We start from the raw sequence: 22,178 nt of genomic DNA on the forward strand, positions 1-22,178 counted from the left end.
GTGAAGAAAGGGCAGCAAATACACGCTGGTTCCCCTCAATAAAGCAGGATGCACTGCCTGCAATGGCTGTGCCAGACCTCCCTGTCAGGGAGTCACAGTACCAAGCTGGGAATTTAAACTCTCAGAACATGTACCACACTATGAAAGGAAAATGGGGCAGACAGGGAGTATAAAATGCTGATTTTTATTGGTTTTTAATGTTCACACCAGCTGTTTCAGCACACAGGTGGCTCAAACTTTGTGTCTGGCTGTGCTGTAAATTACTATTTGAGCTGGTATGTTGTAGGCTTCTGCTGGCTGATAGGGCTGGGAGCACTAGTCCTGTTTTCACAAGCAGCTTAGGCTAGCAGGGAACTGCAGCTTGTGGCTGAGATGGCCTTGTCCTGACTACCCTCACCATGACCCCAGGACAGAGAGTAGGGACAAGGCAGCACCACATGCAGCAGCACTGGCTGCTAAACCAGGCAAGAGATCAAGTAGACACTGCTGGTAATCCAGCACCTGGTAATACAGCCTGGGCTGCGTTTTCCTTTTTTCTTTTTATTTTTGGTGCTATTACATGGGAAAGGTTGAAATGCAGCAACAAGCAGGCATTCAAAAGGGACCTGCCTGAGCTCAGAGGGCTACAGTGTTGTAGGCCAGGGTGCACATTTACAGCATGCCCTGTCCTGTTCCCCTGCCTCAGAGGGCTGCTGGAGCCCTGCCTCTCCCCACAGGCAGGGCACCTGTGCTCCCTGCTCCGGGCATCAGCAGTGCCAGGGTGCAGCTGAGGACAGCCAGCTCCCTGGAAAGCCTGCCTAATCAGGCATTTTGCTATTTGGCACAAGTGACTGCATCGAGGGGAAGATGATTTTCAGCCTGTTATCCAGACAGGACAGCAGTGCCCTGTGTTACCTGGGGAGCAGAGCCTGCCCTCTCATTCACGGGGGGGGGGGGGGGGGGGGGGGGGAAGTGTGAGGTTTGAGCTGGCTTCAGTGTATCACAGAGGCAAGGCCTGAGGACTTTGGTCCTAGAGGTTTTGCAGGGATCCATGGAAGTTCAAACTGTTCTATTCTTAAAACCACAGTGACAAGGAGAAACCGACACAGTGCAAACGTAAGGAAGTAAATGTGTGTCAGGATGATGACACGCAGATATGAAAATGCCCATGTAAAAGGGATGAATCAAGGTGTGAAGTGGCATATCTGAGAAGCAGCACTTCAGCTCTGCCTCCTGCATGAGGTCTGTTGGGCATTTGTCTCACCAGCTTGGGAAATCTGTCAATACAACCAAAGGCTGACAACCTTTAAGTGGGTTTTGCTTGTGAGAATGTTGTTTTGATTTTAGTAATCCACAGTTGATTCCCATGATGCTTGGTTTCCAAGATGCAGGCTTGCAAAAATCCCAAGAATTACTTCCATGTGGTTGATCAGAGACGGACAAATCTCACTCCGGAACATTTATCCCTCAGTGCCCCCTCGGAATCTAGTTCAACACTCTAACCCAGGAAAGAAAAAAATTAAACAAACTGGCTTTTCTTGGACATCTTTGTGAGTCTCATCAATTTACTGGCACCAGCATCAGCAGAGGGATCTGGTGGATTGAGGGCAGAGGGAAGAGACAGGTCCCTGTTGACAAAACACAGGCATTAAATCAGCTCCAAATGCTGTATGTAATTTCACCCAAACCATTGTGTTCAGTCCTCTCCTGCCTTTAAGAGTGAAGTAAGGCAAAATCACCCCTGGTGTGCCCTAGGAGCATGTAAATGAGGAGTTAATTAGAATCAATGAGCGTGCTGCTATCTTGCAGCCCACATTCCTACCTGCAATTTTCCCATATGGACAAGCACTGTATATTCAAGTGTGAACACCATTCTGACACAGATTTGTATATATAATGCAACACTGATTTCCATGGGAGTCACCTCCAAAGAGCAGAATTATAACCTTTGCTAAAAGCAGAGTTGAAAGCACTACCTGTAATCAGTGCTGCTAGGCATTGCTATTCTCTGCTTTGGTTGTGGTGAGGTTTCATTTTAAAAATTTCATCTGTTGGGATGAAATTTTTCTAGTCAGATATGGTTTGGACTGATCTATTAAAAAAATCCACCAAAAAAAAAAAAGAAAAGAAACATCTATCTCTAAGACTAACAATAAGAAAGTAAGAAAGTTTTCTTCCTTATGCTTGGGTTGTACTTGTATATCCTTAATGGGCTCTGGTTTGTTTCTGCATTGCAACAAGAAATTCAATGGTCAGAAGAGCATTGTCAGGGCCCCTGCTTTCTCCAAGACTTTGAAAAACCGTGCCCATATGTGTGTTAGAAAGCATTAGATGGTTTCAGTTTGCATATGCTCAGTAGAGGGATCGGTACAGAAAGCCTCCAAAACCTCCATCTGCAGCAAGGTTGTGCTGGCAACCTGCACACTGGTCACTCCTCGCATTGGAGTGGTTTTCTTGCCAAACACAACATTCTTTTGGCAGATTTGCTTTCTTAGAGATGGCTATGTGTCTGTCCTTGCTGATGCATCAGCAGACATAGCTCACTCTGGTGTACACACACATCTCTTGGCAACATGGGAGGTGCAAATTCAGGGCTTTCAGGAAGCAAAGCTCAAAAGGACTCAATTCCAGAAACCTGCCAGGTTGACATTTGACGGTGGGAGGGGGAGTTCAGGACAAAACAAACAAAAGCAAAAGCCCCCAAAGCCTGAAACAAGAACCAAACCTGAAAACATTCGAACCTCAAACCTGAATGTGGTGTCCAGCTTTGGTTTGTTTCTTTTCCATTTGAACATAAAAAGCATAATTTTCTGTAAGCGTGAGATGTGGGATTTCCCCCCTTACATGGGCACTACACTTTTTTTGATGGAAACTCTCAGAGCGCTGGGGCATGGGTACCTTTTACTCGGATCTGCCTTACTTCAAAGGCCCCATCCACTAGCTGTGGATCACCTTCCTCTTTTTCTTGGCTACACAATGGTGAGAATTCATCATCAATCACTCCAAACTCCCCTTACTCTGTAATTTCCGAATGACAGTGGAAAAGCTGGGAGCAAAACATCTTATGGCTACTCTCTGCATGCACAAGCTTGCACTTTGTGCTGCTGACTTGCTGATTTGTATCCTGTTTCCCCTATTCCAGTCCTTGGTGCCATCAGTTCTTCTTGTCCTGTAGGCTGGGAAATCTTTGCAGTTATTTAGCCCTGGCAGAATCTGATTACAGCTTGTTTTCCTGCTGGGTAAACAAGATCACCCCTTTGAGGAGCATCATTAATAACCCCTTTCCACCCAGCTCACTTCCCTTGAGGCAAACCTCCTGACATCTTTCCTTTAGGTAAATCCTTACAATGCTCACATTAATCCCCTGTTTCTCCAGCTTAATGTCTTTGCCTATAGCACTGTAAGGACTGCCTTTCTGAAGTCCACTACCTATATAGTCAATTATCTTATCAAAACAAACCTACTATGATAGCCAGGCATGAGATAGCCTTGGTAAACTCATTTTGCACTTGATCTCATTTCCCATTTACTGAGGTCAGGCTAGCTGGCTGCTTGGGGATCCCAGCTCACACACCTCACCAGCCTTAGTTTCTTAATGATAACAATGACCTTTGCTATGTTTCTCACTGCTGGTAGAAATTCTTACCACTGGGCTGTGTTTCCACATGCCAGTTCCTGAACATGGGGGTTATGCTGCCCCCTGATTTCCCGCTACCATCACCCGCATATACCACCCTTTTCAGCAAGGAGTGCAATCAGCTCTTCTGGTTTGCTTCCTCCTGGCCAGGGCCCAAGGTGCTGACAGGTTCCTCGTTTATGGCTGCACACAGTTGTGCCAGTCCAAGCGTGGCCTCACAGGTTTCACTATCACAGCCAAAACAAGTGGAGCCACGCATGGCTAGGTCACATCAGAGCGGCTGGCATGTCAGGGATATTCAGGGGAAGAAAATGAGAAGGCTCTGGAGGCTGAGGACAGGACAAGCAATATTTTGCTTTTCAAGCACCAGTCCCAGTGCAAGCAGATGACTGAACAGCATGCAAAAAGATCTCACACTCCTCTGTCTTTCACAGCTCCCCAGCTACGCCAGCGCGGCGGCAGCTTTGACAGACCGGGAACCAGCGCATTTCATACACTCAGCAAATGCCGGCTCTGACACAAAGCCAGAGCCCTGAGCTCGTGCTCTTGTCACATCCATTTCAAACAAGAAGCTGTCCTGTGCTCTGGCTGCTGAGGGTTTGGTGTGGAGCACAGGGATAGGTGCTTTCATACAGGATGAAATCACAAGTGTGACTTTCTCCTCTGCTTCAAGCAGAAGTGACTGCTCGGAGGCTGTGCAGAGCCACAGATCCATACTGCAGAGGTATGGATCACAGCAGTGCTGGACCTATGAGAGGGGCAGCATCCTTATTGCCATACTTCTCTCTGTCTCCTGCAGTTATTTCCTTAACTTTCAACTTTTGATCAATCAAATATGTTTGTTTTTTTTCCCCAAACCAGAACAGTGTCTTGCAGCTTTGTGCAGTCACATACCTGGCAGATCATTGACAGACTAGCTCCTCCCAGACCTCAAATACTACCTCAGTTTTAAGAGCAAGAGGTTTCACAGTCAGCAGCTTCCTTTGCCTAGTCATTGCTGCCAAGAGCTTGCCTATCCTTTCTGCTGGACCAGGGTCATCCTGGCAACACACCAGGGGACTAACCATAGCACAGTAAGGTCTTTGGTGGCCTCCTCTAAGGCCTTCATTGCCCTGCAAATTTGGGTGAGGGCGAAGCTGGAAGAGGGAATGCCAGCCATTCATGGCCTTGCTCCTCCTTCCAGGAGCACTTTTCCGTGTATCAAGGCAATGCCACCGCTGAATGGCATCACACTAAGTACGTAAACAGAGAAAGGAAGCACAGGCAGATATTTTTAAGCCTTGTCAGACCAATGGATATTGTCAGACATACGAGCAGATCAGTGGTCTTGCTCATATGTTCCTCTTCTGTCACAAGCCAGCACTTCCCAATTCTCTGAAATCCAATTCATGAAGAATCAAATGCAGAAGTAACTTTCTGAATGTCCTGTTCTGCTGTTCCTAAGCCCTTTCCCACGAATTCTCATGCCCCTTTGTTTTTTTGGCATATGGTCAAAAGAAGGGGTCATTCCCAGGAACAACAGTGTTATTAGAGAGAGCTGGTGAAGAAATAGCCAGAAGAGAAAGACAGGAGAAAAGGCTTTGGTCACAACCCAACATCAAAGAAATCCCTGTGGTGGAAAATAACCACCCAATAAAGTAACTTAAAGCCACAGGGCTTTTCCTAACCTATCATACCTATGATTTTGCCTAGTTTCAGATTAAGTCATTCAAGCTGAGGAAAGTAATCCTTCAGCCTAGCTGGTCCTGGTACTATAAGCCCTCCCTGATAAGCCAGTGTGAATTTCTGAGCACCATTCTCATCCGTCTGCTTTCCCAGACCTCAGCTAGTGCCTCCAACTCTTCCCTCCTCAAGCTTAGCTCTTCACCTAACACTAGTTTGGCAGGATTGAGGGTCAAATGAGCTTTACACTGCAGACCCTCAAAGCAGGAGGTGGATGCATGAAGCTGGGAGGGGGGGAAGCTGGAGGGAAAGAGGAGGAGCAGTAGTTTTTGGAGGAGTACAGTGGTTGATTTTCCTTGGGTGTTATGTGGAAGCACACTCTGCCTGTGTGAACCACACATGCTTGGCCACATCTGCTGCTATTGTAAGACCAGAGCCTCAGCAGGGGATTGCTGTGCTTTCTGTCCCAGAAGGCTGAACTCCCTCTCCTGTGGCTCTATTCCTCATATTCCTTGCACCTGACACATCTTTTCTACGCTGTGGACCGCAACTATGTTCCTCAGACTGTGTCTTTTCCCACAGAAAGGAGAAACCTGCTCTGAAAGCAGAAAGCGCATTCAACACATCAAACATCGCTGCTTGCACAATGCAGGAAGAGCATCACTGTTTCAAAACCTATATCATGATGCAACCTTCTTCCCTCCCATCGTCAAGCAGATGGCCACATGTAACCCAGCACATCCCATTAGGGCTTACTTTCGTTGCTGAGAACATCCAAGTTTAGCCTGCTGGTGCTGTATGGTGAGTTGAGACTGAGTGTAAGGCAGGCTTGATGGGCCCCTCTGCTTGCAGGCACAACATCCCTCTGATGGGCTTTCCCAGTCCCGATACTCTCAGAAGGGATATGGACACAACTGCCAGCAGCACATGGAGAGAAAGCAGCAGAAGGGGCAACAACACAGACCCTCAGACTCTGCTACCATGCAGGTGGGGAGCACAGTGGGGAGCACTGGCATGCAATCCAAAATGAAAATGTCACTGGATTTACATCAAGGAGCAACCGGCCTGTCAGCCCTGGAGCCTCAGATCCACCGCTTGAGCCAAACCCCAGGTCCAAAGGAACCATCCGGGGTTGCTTTGCTGATGGCCCCAGGCTCAGAAGCAGGACTTGGAGACTACTAGGGAGGCCTCTGGATCCACACACTCTCATTTGCCAACATGTCAGTTAAAAACCTAACAAAGGGCAAGTAAAGATGAGTCTGCAGTTCCGTTTGTTAGATGTGGACAAGGGAGAGGCGATCACAGCCCTTAGCTCGCCACAGATGTTCCCTGTGTCCCTGACCTTTCTGGTTGTCCCAAGCTGGCATTGCAGTGCCTCTCTCTGTGGTAAAGCAATTATCCTGCTTATCTTCTGCCCTGCAGAATTGTGGTTATCTGAAAAAGCTAGTCTATGTTGTATTTTTTTAAATTTTCTTTTTAAGTCTGTGTTAAAGATGGCTTTTGGAAGCATTCTGAGGAGAATGGCAGGTACCACAATGAACAGATCACACTGATTTTCCACCATTTCCCTTTTGCCCTGGGCAGTGAGTCAGGCCTGCTCTCAGACAGTTTGTGGAAGAAGGCAAGCCTGGAAAGAAAGAGGTGGCTATTTCTGCAATGAAGTCTTCTTTCTCCAATAAGAGACCAAAGTCCAGTGCTCCCTGCAACCAAGTTGCTTGCCCAGAGGCGCTTCTTTTGCTGCCATGTCCAGAACTTGCTTCAGCCAAGCCCTTCAATTCCTCTCCCACTATTCCACACAGGATCTCATGTCTAGGCAAAAGCCTCTGCAACTGGCTTTGCTCAGGCTCAGGCTATACTTGCAGCTGAAGCTCTCACCAGCTGTGCTGCTCTGGACAACACGGAGGGATGCCATTACCACGGGATGTCAGGCAAGAAGTGAGGGTCAGCCTAGCCGGGTTAGATGGAGAGAGCAAGGCCCTGTCCTGCTGAGGGCGAAGGAAGTGCAGAGCCAGAAGCATCTGCTGCTGCTGGTGCCCATTCCCTGCTGCAAACATCCAGCCAGATGAGCACAGCAGCCCTGAGTATCCTGAAACAGCGACTGCTTCCCTCACACATGCACCAGGGTCACGCACCGCTGCCTCAGCAGCACTCCTCACCGAGCTGCTGGTCCCAAGCAGACCTCACGTGGTGTTTGCTGCCCCTGCTTTGAATGCCCCTGTTATAGTAGATTGTTATCTTTGTCACTGGCCAGTGACAGACATGCACCTGGGGACTGAGAATTGGGGTAAGCCCAGAAATATTCCCCACTCAAATAAAAAAAAATCCTGCTCTCATTACAGAGAAAAAGGTGCTATTAAAAGAATGAGGGACTGTTAAGAGTTTGGCGCTGTTGCAGAATGAACATGTTTTAGAGACCCAGAAGGTCCTGTTGAAAGGCACCTTTGAACCTTGGGGGGCAAAAAGAAGATGAATAGGAGAGGTGAAAAATGAGAATTCTAGATGTTCCTTTACAGTCCCATTTTGGGGACAGCTGTAGGGTGTAGAACTCTGCTCTGACCCAGCCATGTTTAAGAAGTGTACTATGCATTTTTAGTGCTCAACACCTGGCCTGAAGGCCTCACATAGTTCTGAGGAAATATCCCACAGGGTCTAAACCAGTATGTAGCTCCAGTGCTGCAGTGCTGCCCTTCACAGCCCCTCTGAACAGCAGCCCTTAATCCTGGGCTCATCTAGAAAGGTACATTTTTTTAGTCAGAAAGAATTACCCTTTTTTTTCCAGATGAATATAAAGGAAAATTCTGAGTCTAAGCAAATGCTAACCACAGTGTCCAACACATGGCAGGGGCATGCCAGCAAGATGCTCCAAGGTGGTGCTTTCCAGAAGGCATATCCTGGCCACTGGTCCAACGCAGCGTAAATTTTCATTAAATATTTTTCATTAAAAAAAATACAACAAAACCCCCAGAATGGTGCAACACAGTAAGTCTTTAACTCTTTGCACGGCTCAGCACTAGAAGGCCATTATTGCAAAGGGGGAGCAATCGTGCCCACCTCCCCATGCCATGGGCTCAGTCAGGGCAATGCTTCTCTGCAACATCTTGGAGCTGGAGGTGCTCCCTGATGGAGAACACTCTCCTTGTCCACTTGTGGGCATCCCATAGGACTTAATCGAGGAGATCCCTTGGGGATCAATGCATGCATTGATCCCAAAGCCTGAAGACTGCTGCTCTCCCCACCCGTGGTTTGCAGGCTCCTGCTGCTGGTTCCTGCTGCTGGCTCCTCGTCCGCTGTCTGTCTGTGAGGAGCCCTCAACATTTTTCTATGATATATCTCAGACATCACTTAACTGCACTGTGCACCTTGGTTTCATTTTTTAGGAAGCTGAAAGAGTTCAGGAAACAGGAAGCAACAATGAGATCCAAACATCCCGTGTCACAGGCATTTTTTTGCTGACATAGAGGTGTTCTCCCATCTTCCTGTGCTTTTGAGGAACCCTGCAACTTTCCTCTCTGCTCCTCTGCCCTTCAGGCTGGAGTAGAAGACTGCAAGTCAAAACTGGGAAGGATTTTCCCTCTCACAGGCCCAAACCTTAGGAGAGAAAACCCCCACTTTGCTTTTAAGCATTGCACCAACCTAAATAAATTCAGAGCTGTTCTAGAGAAAACAAAATGAAGCAGAGAAGCAGAAAAGGTCACCAGGCACTGCTGGCAGTGTTGCCACACTGTCAGCTTCTTTTCCCACTTCCTTTTCTGTTACTATTTTCTTTACCAGATGCTTCTCAAACTCCACATTTGTAGCAGGCTGCAGAGGCTGTCCACATGAATGGGCATGGCATACCAAACTGCTCCTGCACAGCACTGTGCTCTCAGCTACCTGAATTCCCCCAGGACCCCACTCCAGCCCTCCGCTCTCACTTGCCCCCAAATTCCCCAGGGACTCTTCTCTGACCCAGCGCTACATTTGTGATTGCCCTGAAATCCCCCAGGGCTGCAGCTCATAAAATACCATGGCTTTCTCTCATAGGCATCCAGGGGGGATTTTTTTTTCCCTTCATGTAAGAGGTGCTGCTGCCTTCGGAGGTAAACTAGGGCTCTGGAGATCTGGCACGCAGAATATCAAGTGACTGCCAGTTGGTAAAAAAATTTGTCTTCCACAAAGTGCAAGCCCAGCCATGCTCTGTCCTGTTTCTTGCTCCTGATTTGTGCTCCTGTCTCTTCCTCATCCACTGACTAGATTCCCTCAGCCACCTAGCCACCATCATCATTAAAAATGAAGGATAAAGCAAGACAGTGGGATCACCAGGCACCTCAGGACACTACATAAAGCAGCACCATGGGACACGGCAAATACCAGACCTGGTTTGGGAGAGGTTGGGGTCACCAGGGAGCTGAGCTGGGCCACGCTGGGGCTGTGGGGAGAGCACTGGCCCCAAACACCAAAGGAGGTTGTCTCACTGAAGGAGATGGTCTAGAGAAGAGGAGGCTTAAGAGAGACCTCATCGCTCTCTATAACTACCTGAAAGGCTCTCTACAACTATCTGAAAGGAGGTTGTAGTGAGGTGGGGGCTAGTCTCTTCTACCATGCCTACAGTGAGAGGACTAGAGGAAATGGCCTTAAGCTGAGACAGGGGAGATGTAGATTAGATATCAGAAAAAAATCTTTTGACTGTTCGGGTGGTCAGGCGTTGGAATAGGTTGCCCAGGGAGGTGGTGGGAGTCACCATCCCTGGCGGTGTTCAAGAAATGTCTGTTTCTGGCACTGGGTGATGTGGTTTAGTGGGTTAGGGTGGTGATGCTGGGTGGATGGTTGGACTGGATGATCTTGAGGGTCTCTTCCAACCTCGATGATCCTATGAGGGGGCAGGCACATGAGCAAAGGTAAAGGCTGGAGAAAGGAGGGGAAACACAAACCAAGGCCGGGGAAGAAAGGTCTGTCCCCAGAGCAGACACCGAGAGGGGGCCCTGCTCCCACCACCCCGCAGGGGCTCAGCCAGCAGGAGGGAGGGAAGGAGGGAGCCGCTCACGCAACCCGCGAGCAGGGGAAACGCTCAGAGCGCCTTTCATTTTTACTCCATTTTATTTTATTTTTTTTTTTTAAATTAAACAGCCCGTTTCCGAGCGGTGACTTCACCTCCCACGTGCCGGGAGCCCCGGCTCCTGAGGGCGCCCAGGACCGTACCGAAAATGAAAGCGGACAGAACCCGCCCCGGGCCGACCCTCCGCCCGCGCCGTGACGGGCCGGCCGCGGGCGGGGGGGTTGTCAGGGCCGGCGCCGCGGGCCGGGGGACGCGTCCCGGGCCGAGCGGGGGTGCCGAGGCCGCGCCGTGCCCCATGTCGCCGGGCCGCCGGTGGCTGGCGGGCCGGCACAGCCTCCGCCGGTACCTGCTGGCCGCGCTGGCGGCGCTCGCCGGCCTGGGGGCGCTCGCAGGGCTCGTCGCGTAAGTACCCGCCGGGGCCGGGCAGGGGCCGGGCAGGGGCCGCGGCTCCCCGGCTCGACCGGCCCCGCCGTCCTGCCCCGCCTGCGCTTGTCCCGAGGGAAGGCGAGGAGCAAACGCCGAGCTGGGGAGCGGGTGGGAGCTCTGCCTGTGCCAGCACCCGGCTGTTGCAGGCCCGAGGAGCGGGGCCGGGCGTTACCGCCATGGCCCGGGCCTGCCAAAGCAGAGGAGCTCCGCATCGCCTTACCCCGTACTTACCCCATACCTCCCTTGCTTTTGTACCCTGGGGATCAGCCTTGCCTTACTTCCATACTTACCCCATAAAACCCTTGGTTTTGTAGTCCTGAGGGTCCGCCCCTCCTTACTTCCACACTTACCCCATAAATCCCTTGATTTTGTACCCCTGAGGGTCAGTCTCACCCCATACTTACCCCTTAGATCCCTTGCTTTTGTAGCCCTGAGGGTCAGCCTCTCCTTACTTCCATACTTACCCCATACCCCTTGCTTTTATACCCCCGAGGGTCAGTCTCACCCCATACTTACCCCTTAGATCCCTTGCTTTTGTACCCCTGAGGGTCAGCCTCTCCTTACTTCCATCCTTACCCCCCACCCCTTACTTTTGTCCTGAGGGTCAGCCTTGCCTTACCCCAGAGTACAAAAGTCGCTGGGTGCAGTTCTGAGCTGGCTGCCCTTAAAAGGGTGGGGAACATGGTTGTGGTCACATAAGCTGCACACGCTTCTGCAGTCCTGCCCTTGGATCTCGACCTTTCAGCGAGGTACGAAACGTGGCATTGTCTTGGGCTGCTGCCACCATCCCAGCAGGACATGTCTGGCTGCCCCTGGCCCAGAGCTGGCCTGTCTGGGAGTTGCCAAGCACTTACAACAGTGGGTGCACAGGGAAGCATGTGCTGTGAAGAAAGAGATCCTCCGAGTGAGACGTAGGTGCTAGGCAGGATATCCAGCCTGCTGGAGCTTAGCAGTACAGGCCTGTACTGAACTGGGAAAGACTCTATTTTCAATGTCTCTCTCTCTTTTTTTTTTTTCCCCCTCCCATAGGGTTTTCTATTTTGAATCAGTCCGGGGGCAAAAAACGTCTCTTAAGAAGCTGGAAAACTACGTGGCATCGATGGTGCTCAGCGCAGTTGCTGACACGCTGGGCTATAACAATGGGAAGTGGGAGTTCCAGCACAGTGGCCCAGCCATCCACAGGGAGCTGGCAGAGCTGGGGGGGCTCGGCAACTTGAGCATCGAAGGTTGGAGAGTCAGCGATGACACGGTGATGCACTTGGCCACGGCCGAAGCCCTCCTAGCTGCTGGACGTCACCCCAGGCTAGAGGATCTCTACTCTCTGCTTGCAAAGAACTACAAGGAGTGCATGAATGACATGGAGGGCAGAGCTCCAGGTAACCCCTCCATCACACTGTTTGGGCAGGGCTGTGCTGTCGCTGGTGTCTCTCCTGCAGCTTGGAGCTGAGGCTGGCCCTGGCCCTGCTTCTGGCTGTTCACAGCGTTAACTGTATTTCACCTAAAGGCAAAAGTGTTCCACGCTCAGTATCTGTTTCAGGATGAGCTAAAGAGGACAGCATAAGGCAAGCTGGAGTGGTTTGGGCTTCTCCTGAAGTAGGTGAAAAAGATACTGTTTTGCCCATGTTTACAGAACATTCTTACAGGTGTGTTTGAGGCCTAGCCTTGAACGCAAGGGAAGGGTGATGGCTTTTGCACTGAGGATGCCTACACTCAGTGGATAAAAAAATGCAAATCCAACCACGTGTAATGCACAGCCTGAAATGCTGTGTTAATGCAACACATTTAAACAGATAATTAATACAGAACTTCTCATAAAAAAATGCAAAAATTCCATGCAAAATATAATTAAAGTCACAAAGATCTTTGCTTGGAGTAATTATGTTTATTAAACCCAAAGTCTGCTTTTGGCTTGCTTGGCACATCTACTTTCTGCGACAGGATAGTCAGGCCACAGTCTTCTTCCCTGAACCCTTTATTTCCAGCATCTCTCTTTTCTCTGCCTAGACACAGTGGTGCTGGGTCTGTGTCACAGGCAGTGGGCCTGGCACTATTCAGGAAGGGCACCTTCACAGGCTGCAGTAGTCAAGCCATGTACAACATATCCCTGTAGTTCCTAGTTCAGCCAGACCTGCTGACCCAACTCTTCCCCGAGGATCCTGTCTGTCTCTGTGCTCATGGCCCATCCTGTTCTGGATGCTTGAATTAAACTGGAGTGCTGAGGCTGGACCTCTAATTTGACTAGTGCAGGAAGCGTGAAGTATCCTGGAAACACTCAAATTCAGCAATCCTAGGCAAAGTTTATACATTGGAATTGTATGTATGCCTGGACCTGCTTATTTGGAGTGGCCAGAATACATGAAGAATGTTCTTGCTTGACATTAAACATGGGAAAGGCCAAATCCTGCATTGCCACTGAGCATTTCCAAAATAAACCACGTTGGAGACTTGAGCAGGAATTTATTCTGCTTACCTTTCCACAGTGACCTCCTACCCATGGGTAAAGAATTAAATTATCAGTCTTCTTTAACACAGGTAGTTCCAGTTGTTGGCCTAATTAATAAAATATTTAGGAAGGAGTAATGATGCTTGTCAGGATAGCAGGAGTTGGCAGGTTAAAATTCCAAGAGATCCACTGCTGTTTTGGCAAAGGAGCATCATTTGGTTTCCCCAGCTGATGGGGTCTGCCAAGGTGGACTAACCACAGCAGGGAGTGAGACAGCACATGGAAGGTATTTTCACCTCCACCATCTAAGCTTGGTGACTAAACCCTGAAATGAAAAGAAAAAGGACCTAAAGTTTAAATGTTAGTAATTAGTAGCTAAGGATAATAGCACACCTGCTGCGGTCCTTCTGGGAGTAACTGAACAGCAATATGCCCAAAAGCAGCTCCCATTTGGAAGTGAAGAATTTGAAAGCAAATTTGCTATGGACACGGAGTGGAGTGACAAGGAAAGGTCAGGTTATCTAGCTAAAGAAAGAAATGCACATTCTTTAGCGGGTCTAAGGACACTTGAACACCGTAAAAGTTTGGGGGAAGTGGGGAAAGAAATGTGGAAAAAAATGGAAGTCTGTTGGGAATGTTTTTGCAGCAGCCTTCCGTATTGTTCCTGATGCAGCCACAGGAAAGGCACTCAGTTCTGAGAGCTTAAATCCTGACCCTTAGCAGTTTAATGCCCACTGATGTGCTATCAAAGGGAATACCTAATCCATATCCTCAAAAGCTGTCTGCAGTCTGGAGTCTCCATGCCGTATTGATAGGTCCTGATGATAGAGGTTGCATGCCAATAACTTCTTTTGGCAGCTCAGAATAAATGGATTTTAACTGAGAACATAAACCATGGTGGTGCTGTTCTGGCCTAAGTAAGTGCTCACTGGGGAATTGCAGCCCTGAAGGCTGAGAATGGAAAGCTGCTGTTGGAACTTTCATCAGAGAAGAGAGTTCCCTGTAATAGTAGGGGAAAGTCACACTGATCGCCCACGAGGGAGCCCAGACCTGAAAACCAAAACCTGCAGAAACAAAGGGATTCCCACAACGTTATGAGTCATTGGACAGCCACAGCAGAGTCCCTCAGGGATGCAGCCCCAGAAGTGAAGTCGTTATTGCTATTCGTGATGCACCAAACCCCCAAATTCATTGTTCCTTGCAGATTACAAAACCAATGAATTAAGCAACACAAGCATGGAGGTACTTCTTTTTTCATGGTTCAAGTTACATCTGCCTCTCCAGGAGGCCTTCTGCTTCAAAACTCTGTCTTTCAGTCCAAGTCCTCTGCCTGTGGAATTATTTACCACTATGTGGTTAACTCACCTTTTTTTCAGTGTATTGATCAGTCTCAAACAACTGTTACTGTCTGTGCTCATGATGAGTCTAGATAAGTGGAATGGAAGCCTATTCCAGAAATAGTTGTTCCTGAAACTTTTTCAGGTTGCCTTTCTTCACACACTGCTTTTTGACTGTATTTCTCCTTTCCTTAGACCAGAAACCCCCTCAGGTTACTTTTAGCTTCCTATTGTTAGCACAAAGGATTCCTAACCAGGATTTGGTGGATTTCCAAAACAATTTCCTGATTCAAAAACTCCTACAGCAGTTTTTTTTAAGAACTTGTTTTTAAAAAGAGAACTGACGTGATTCCAGCTTAGTCTTCCTAAATCGGCTTTCAAATGTTTTAATATTTTAACTGTTTAAAAGCATGAGGATAATACTTGTAATACTTCATAAATCCTCAAGAGTCTTAGCTGTCATATGCTGGTTCGTTTTACACGATTTTTCCACTTGCAAGTTATCAGTAGTCATCTCCTAAAACGATACACACAGGCTTAAAGCTGCAAGCAAATTGTAATGCAAAATAACCAGTCTTTCTTTAGTCTTAAAGCCTTGTCATCTTCCTCATTTTAACTACAGCTAATGCAAGAACAATCTCACTTTTTATCAAGGACTGAGGTGTGTGGTCTCAACCTGCCCAAACATGTCCTAAAGAAACGTTTTTCTCAAAGTTCCAGCCAGAACATGAAAAGTCGATACTTCTTGTAAGGGTTAGAGGGGATTTTAAGGAAGTTGTCTAATGGTGGTTTAAAACAAAAGGAAACACCTTCCATAACAAAACTGTGGGTCTGGTTACCATGGGATGTTCAGACAAACCTGAACTCCAGCAAGGGAGAGCTGGAAAACATTTCCTAACAGTGAGGCAATGGGGTCTCTGCCTTTAAAAGATCCTGTAAACAGGTTAAACAACTGAAAAAGCAGAGTTACTTAGACTTGCCTTGTGTTAGGGATCCTACAAACCCTTTTGGGGGGGGAAAGGGGTGAGAAAGAGAGAGAAAGAGATGTGTATATATCTAATCTATTAGTGTATATGTTTTATAGATAAGTTATTAAATATCATGAAATGTAAACATAAACAATGCCACTAAATCAGCAGTGGAGTGTTTCTTACCTCCTAGACTTACATATTATTTTCACAAGCAGTAATTATCAGGTCTGTTTGGGAGGATACAGGATGCTGCAGCAGTTTAAGGCAGGATACCTAGGTGTGCAGACAACTGGTGTTTTTAAAAGGAATCTCAAATCCCTTACAGAGTAATGCTTCCTCCCCCACCACCTTGCCTGTCTTCCCCTAGTTCCCAAGCTACGGGACCCTATGTCCTACTGATGCGCGTTTCCTTTTGTTTTCCCCGGGCTCTGCCGCTCCTGTCCAGGTATGACGTCTATGGAAGGCACAAAGAAGCTGCGCCCGGAGAAGCCGAACGGCTGGAGGATCCCATTCAACCCGCGGGCGGGAGGCTGCGGGGGTGCCATGCGCGCCATGTGCATCGGGCTGCGCTTCTACCACCCCGAGGAGCGGCACACCCTGCTGAGAGTCAGCATCGAGAGCGGCCGCATGACCCACCACCACCCCACGGGCTACCTGGGGGCCCTGGCCTCAGCCCTCTTCACGGCCTATGCGGTGAACGGCGTGCCCCCCCAGGCCTGGGGCAAGGGGCTGCTGGACACGCTGCCGCGGGCGAAAACTTACGTGCGGAACAGCGGCTTCTTCGTGAAGGAGAACATGGAGCACTGGTGAGCTGTGCTCCCAGCACCGCGCTTTCCTAAAGCCCTGCTTACCCTGAAGTGTCAGTAATTCTGTTATGGTAAACTCTAGAGCAGCACATGCCTGCTGTGGGATCAAATCAGTTCAGAATACCTCTGACCTGGGGGGGAAAAAAGACAAAGGCAGCTTGTGTTTGAGTCACGTAGTTGTGACTTTTTTTTGATCCGGTATGAGGTAGGTAGACTTGTCATCTCAAGCAACCATGATCTGATGAAAGAGGTGAAGCAGGGCTGGGGAACAGCATCAGGTTTAGGGCTGAGCTCAGTTTGAAAGTTATAATCAAATGTGGCTGCAGATCCACTGCGGTTCTGGGTGCAGGGGCACAGAGGTAGAGTTACTCTGAATTTGGGAGGATGACTCACCTCTCACTCTGAGCCTTTGAATCCTGTGCAGCACGACAGCAGCAGGTGCTGGGCTGCCTTCTCCCATGTGGCTGGAGGGAGGGAAAATCTAACTCACCGAAACATGTCCTTGTGCCTCTTACTGTAAATCATGTCCCTAGTCTGACCAAGGGGGGACACCTACCATTTAGCCGAGCCATTGCTCCAAGCTCCTGGCATGGCACCTGCGCAGAGCTCAGGTACGTGCTCCTGCCCTGGGACAGCTCTTACAGCCGCTCCATCCCGTCTCCTGTTTTACAGGCAGTACTTTGAAGACCAATGGAGAAGATACCTGGTGAGGAGGGGCATATCAGATGGGGTCTCGTTGCCCACCTTCCCCGCCAAGTACGGCGTGGAAGAGAGGGACAAGTTCTACACATCGCTGAGCTACGACGGCTGGGCGGGCAGCAGTGGGCACGACGCCCCCATGATCGCCTACGACGCGCTGCTGGGCGCGGGCGACTCCTGGACTGAGCTGGCTCTCCGCGCCTTCTTCCACGGGGGCGACAGCGACTCCACTGCTGCCATCGCAGCCTGCTGGTGGGGGGTCATACATGGCTTCAAGGGGGTTCCCCTGCCCCTCTACGCCCACCTGGAGTACAAGGACCGCCTGGAGAAGGTAGCCAAGGGCTTGTACGAGCTCTAGGCAGGGGGCAGCACGGGCGTGCTTACCCACCGCCCCTCCCCGCTTGCTCTGCAGACCCACTGGATTAAAGCTTGTGAGCCTTTTCTCTCTGCATGTGTGTTGGCTTCAGTGGGGAGGCCACGTCGGCTCTCGGTTGGGGCTGGTGGGTGGGGGGAAGCAGTCACAAGGTGGTTTGATGGGAGCACACAGCAGTCCCTTGAGCAGCCAAGCCCCAAGACATCCCTCCTCCGCTGCAGGGCGGCTGCGCATCGTCTGGTCCTCAGGGGGAGCAGGAGCACCCACTGCAGCACTGCTGGTCCTGCTGCAGCAGCAGGACAGGCAGCAAAACTCACTCAGGCTGCCCCAAACCTGCCCATAGGAGTGTGCCAGGGGATCAGGGATGCACACCTGACCACAGGGAGTGTACAGTGGGCTGGCAGAGATGCCTCCTGCCAAAGCTGCAACAGCTCTGGCCCAAGCTTGTCACCTGATACAGGGACACACTGCCACAGCACTGTGCACCTGTGGAGCTAAAACCTCTGCTGCTTAGCACAGAGACCAGAGCAGATGCACCCTAAGGCAACCTACTGTGGGGAGAAGGGGGGATGACAAGAGTTTTGTCATACAATTATTTTAGCAGAGAGTATTTTTTTGTTTTAAACGAATGTGGAAAAAAACCTGCTCAAACCCGACCTGTGTGAGCAGTGCGTTTTGCACAATTCCACAGCACTTCTGCACTGCAGGTAGGGATGCATCATGCTACTTCCCCATTTCAGTCAGTGTGGGAATTCAAGACTCCTGATCAAATCCTTACTCACAGTAAAAGTGGGTAATGAGAATGAACAGGTTGCATTTTGCATCAACTTCTTTAGTGAACTGTATTCTTCTGCTTTCATCAATGTTACTAAAGATTACTTGCTTCACATTTGCTATGCATAATTCTATATAAAAGAAGGGTTTTCTTCAAATCCAGGCTATGACACAGCAAAGTACTTACTGGTTTCGGAGCAATTCAAAAAACAGTGTATCCCATTCAATAAAAAGACCTGACACGCCTCTTAAATGTTATATTCTGTTACGGTATGAATTAAGGGAGATGGAAGGGAGAAGTATGAAGAGCCAGAGGGTGCATGGAGTCTGCAAGCTCCAACCTGCAAGAGAGGAGAAGCTCTACTACGGTGGGAGGAGAGTTAATGCACCAAGGAATGGTGGCAGTGGAAGAGGGAGAGGCTGCCCAAGAGGGGGCCTCCACACCTTTATGCAGGGAGTGCACATAAAGGTATAGCAAAAGCCCAAATCTGACAAAAAGCAGCAGCAATAGGATTCACAATTTCAACACAGTTTACTACAGCTCTCGGGTGTGTTGTATAAAACATGTTTTAGTGCAACATAGTACAAAGTTTTTGTTGTTTTCTTAAAAAAAAAAATCCCAAACATTTTTCCACATCATGCATGGATAGGGTATCTCTCTTTCTTCTCAGGTTCATTACAGAAAGTTACAGCAGAGAGAGTGGTTTGAAAAGCTCCACGTTAAAACTCGTTACAGGAAGAGAGTCTGCCTTATAAAAACAGAGAGAAGTTTGAGACTGGGCAACACACAGCCAGAGCAATGGAGAAATGTCACTGGCAAGGTACATTCAGGGACCAGCGTGGGAGCTGCTTCCCAGGACAGCCTGGGCTCTGTGCAGGAACCACCAGGCTGGGAAGGGACCCGTTCCATCCAGGGGGATGGGGCCATGGGACAGCCCTGCTGCGGGGCAGACAGGCTGGCGAGGAGGAGCGTGGCTCAGACGCAGAGCAGGGCTCTCCCAGGGAAGAATGGCTCCTGCTGACTTCATTTTCTCCCTTGGAGCTGGAATGAGTCGCGGTCCCTGCCCGGGAGCAGTATGTACAGGAGATAGTACATATGAAACAATACCCACTGGCTGCAGCTGCTGCTGTTTGCACCTCGGTTCTTCATTTCCGCTCACTTCTCACCCCACTCCTCTCTTTGCAGACACCTCAGCCAGAAAGGGAAGACAAGTGTGCGGGTGTGCGATACATACATACATATATAGGAGTGTGACTTTATGCATATGCTGGGGCCAGCAAGCAGTTACGTCTCGAGGAGGCAGACTTCACAGAGGGATGAGTGAAATTTGGGCTTCCCAGCAGAAGAAGAAATCTATGCTGTTCTGGTAGAGGCGCAGAGGTGGCCAACTTCAAATGCCTTAGCACGGGTTGATCTGCAGCCACGTGGGTCCTCTCCCACACAGGAGAGGGGCTGCGTGGTGTAGATCTCCTACCTGAAGCTTCACCACCTCTGAAACACCAAGGCATCAGGGTCTGACTAGTGCTACAGAGCATCTGCTGAGGTCCCCTCTGTTCACAAAGAGCAGTCCGACCCTCCCAGAGAGGACAACAGCTGTGGGTATATGGCACCTCTCACACGTGAGGCAGGGGGGGTCTTGTGGTTGTGCCCGTCCACCCCTGGTCGGCTTCAGCCATGCTGCAAAAATACAAATGGCCGGATTTGCCAGGAAGACATCGAGGAAGACAACAAAAGGCCGTTTTTGGCAAACATTTCCTTCCGCCAGACGTAACGCTTAGGCCGTAGGGGGGAGGAGGCGGTTTCCTCCACAGGACAGGGCAGGGGTTCTTGGCATCAGGGGTACAGGAGTTCAGGTGCCCCACGTGGCGAGAGCCCTGGTTTGGTTCATGAGAGCCATATCTTTCACAGAAAGAACAGCATTTCCTGCCACAGCGGCTCTTACAAGAGCAGGTGACTTTGCCAGGAGGGGGAGCTTACGGAGAAATGGTTTTTCCTCCTGAAGTCCCAGAAACGAAAATCAGCAGATGCACACACACACAGGGGAAGATTTCTCTTGGCCAAAGGGCAGGGAAGCCTCCAGGGTGCTGATGTGCTGCAGGCTCCTTGCCTTGTCCAGGCTTGCACCAGGAAGTAGTGCAAGCCACAGGAAAACTCGTGACCCGTGGTGGTGAACTGCATGTCCCCGCTGCATGGCACGTTTGCTACTGGGCTCCTTGGCTGAACCATCTGGGGACTGTGAACACAACCCGTGGAGCTTCCCCTTTCCTCCTTCCTAGAGTCATTACTTTGGTCATGTTGAAGCCTTCAGAGACTGGATCAAGCCTCTCATCCCCAAACGACTGGGGCACAGAGGGGATCTGCCTCATCAGAGGTGGCAGCATGGACACCAGGGAGGAACATGGCTCTGGTAAGCTGGACCACATGAGGACCCTCTTTGCTACCAACCAAGTCAGGGCTTTCAGGTGTCCTCCTTCCTTTCCCCCCTTCAGTTCTTTGAGACACACTAAACTGCTTTTGTCCTGATCACAAGCACTCTGAATGTTCAGTCTCTCCAAGACCTGGGAACGCTCCCAAAAGGTGAACTGCTCCCTCCTGAGAGAACAGTAAGGTGGACACAAGAAGAGGCTGAGGCTACAGCCAGTCTTTGCAATGGACCTCCCAGAAGACATCCCAGTTAACCCCTCTGGGGATAGACCTGGCTTTGTCTGTTTTGGAAGAGCACACCTTGAGAAAAGACCTTCTTCATCATGGCACTGAGTCTGAGAAGGAAAAACAGTCTGTTTTGGAAAACAGACTTCCATTTACTTCCAAAGAGATTGTCCGAGGACCAAACGACCCCTGGGAACTCCACACTGTGTGGAGGGCAGGGGAAGCCTACAGTTCTCTGTGTGACTGAAAAAGAAACAATAAAAAAGTAACAGCCCAAAAGACAGCAACTGATGGGAGTAAAGTGAGTCCAAGAGGAACATCCTCTATGTACAGCAAGTGCCTCTGTTCATCGGGATGAGGGGGTGCATTTCCCGGGTGCTGGAAGAAGTCTTGGACCTTCCCGCTCCTGCTGGCTGGGCACCCCACACAGCTCAGCCTCTGCATCAGAGCACAGACAGGGAAACAAATGAAACAAGAACAACAAAACCCACTCTGTTCCTTGGGGTTCCCAGTGTGTCTCTGCTTTCTTCCCTCTGTGCGTCCCCCCAGGTGCCTCTGCCTCTTTAGTCCATGGTTCCCGGGTGGATGCTGAGCACTGGTGGCTCCAGGCAAGTGGGAGAGTAGTTGAGGTGGGGCTCCTTGATCCACAGCAAGGGGACCCCGTTCTTGCCCTCTGAGTTCTTGCTGGAGTTTCGGCTCTTGAATCGCACCAGGAGGATGGTGATGATCAAGATGCCGAAGATGGGGAAGGGGTAGAAGAACACGAAGTAGAAGAGGGCGTCGTTGGAGCAGATGACTGACTGCAGGGTGGAGCCTGGAAAGAGACAGAGGACGGTCACATTTCACTGTTTGTTCCTAACGCAGGGCACACAAACTTCTTCAGAAATGTTAAAAATCAGACGCTCATTAATCTGTGTCAATGCAGGAGGTGGGGCTCTGAGAAAAATACCAATGTTAGAAAACAGAGCAACAGAAGAAAGTTATCACAGGGCATGTTTCAGCTTTACCCCCAAGAATCTAATGAGTGATACAGTCCTCCCTGGTGGAGATTTTATAATATCTTAGAAAGTGAGGAGCCTTGCAAAGCCTTGATTTCCTCAGTGGTGCTACACAAAAGCAGCAGCACCCCAGAGTACCTCCCTTAAGGGCCCACAAAACCCTCATGACCTCAGTTATCTCTGGGGCCTCTACACCGCCCAAGACTCTTGTGCCACAGCCTGCACCCCTGTGCAGAGCTAATCCAACTTCCAGGGTGTTTCCCAAAGCGAAGGGTTAAACCTCAGTGGGGGACAAAGTCTGCCCCTACTGAGTGAGACACAGCAGGTGGTAAGTGCCATGGGCTGGGCAGCCCCAGCACAGAGCTCAGTGCAGTGTGGATACTCCAGC

The 22,178-nt window shown here is 49.8% G+C and overlaps 2 protein-coding genes across 6 annotated transcripts in view; one reads left to right on the forward strand and one right to left on the reverse strand.

Annotated features, from left to right (window-relative positions):
• The first annotated feature begins 10,611 nt into the window (after positions 1–10,611).
• ADPRH (ADP-ribosylarginine hydrolase) lies at positions 10,612–17,444 on the forward strand. 3 transcript variants are annotated; one of them, XM_017830786.1, is made up of 4 exons: positions 10,612–10,715; positions 11,769–12,115; positions 15,936–16,296; positions 16,969–17,444. In XM_017830786.1, the coding sequence occupies exons 2-4, from the start codon at positions 11,839–11,841 to the stop codon at positions 17,351–17,353; spliced, it is 1,023 nt and encodes a 340-aa protein (XP_017686275.1). In that variant the 5' UTR covers positions 10,612–10,715; positions 11,769–11,838; the 3' UTR covers positions 17,354–17,444. The 3 variants fall into 3 exon arrangements, with proteins under 3 accessions (XP_017686275.1, XP_017686276.1, XP_017686274.1); XM_017830787.1 differs by lacking the exon at positions 10,612–10,715 and adding an exon at positions 10,850–11,488; XM_017830785.1 differs by lacking the exon at positions 10,612–10,715 and adding an exon at positions 11,521–11,650.
• A 1,211-nt stretch (positions 17,445–18,655) lies between these two features.
• Positions 18,656–22,178, reverse strand: part of IGSF3 (immunoglobulin superfamily member 3) — a 94,401-nt gene continuing 90,878 nt past the window's right edge. For all 3 annotated transcript variants that reach the window (XM_017830784.1, XM_017830782.1, XM_017830783.1), the window contains one exon: positions 18,656–21,606. In XM_017830784.1, the coding sequence (XP_017686273.1) occupies positions 21,356–21,606 (251 nt within the window). In that variant the 3' untranslated portion in view covers positions 18,656–21,355. The remainder of the gene's footprint in view (positions 21,607–22,178) is intronic.

Source organism: Lepidothrix coronata, unplaced genomic scaffold, assembly GCF_001604755.1.
Source record: "Lepidothrix coronata isolate B3197 unplaced genomic scaffold, Lepidothrix_coronata-1.0 Scaffold183, whole genome shotgun sequence".
NCBI lineage: Eukaryota > Metazoa > Chordata > Aves > Passeriformes > Pipridae > Lepidothrix > Lepidothrix coronata.

Coding starts and splice junctions, on each gene's coding strand:
- ADPRH (XM_017830785.1), top strand. CDS start 11,538: ATGTCTGGCTGCCCCTGGCCCAGAGCTGGCCTGTCTGGGAGTTGCCAA. Junction 11,651..11,768: donor AGAGATCCTCCGAGTGAGAC/GTAGGTGCTAGG, acceptor CCCCTCCCATAG/GGTTTTCTATTTTGAATCAG. Junction 12,116..15,935: donor CATGGAGGGCAGAGCTCCAG/GTAACCCCTCCA, acceptor GCTCCTGTCCAG/GTATGACGTCTATGGAAGGC.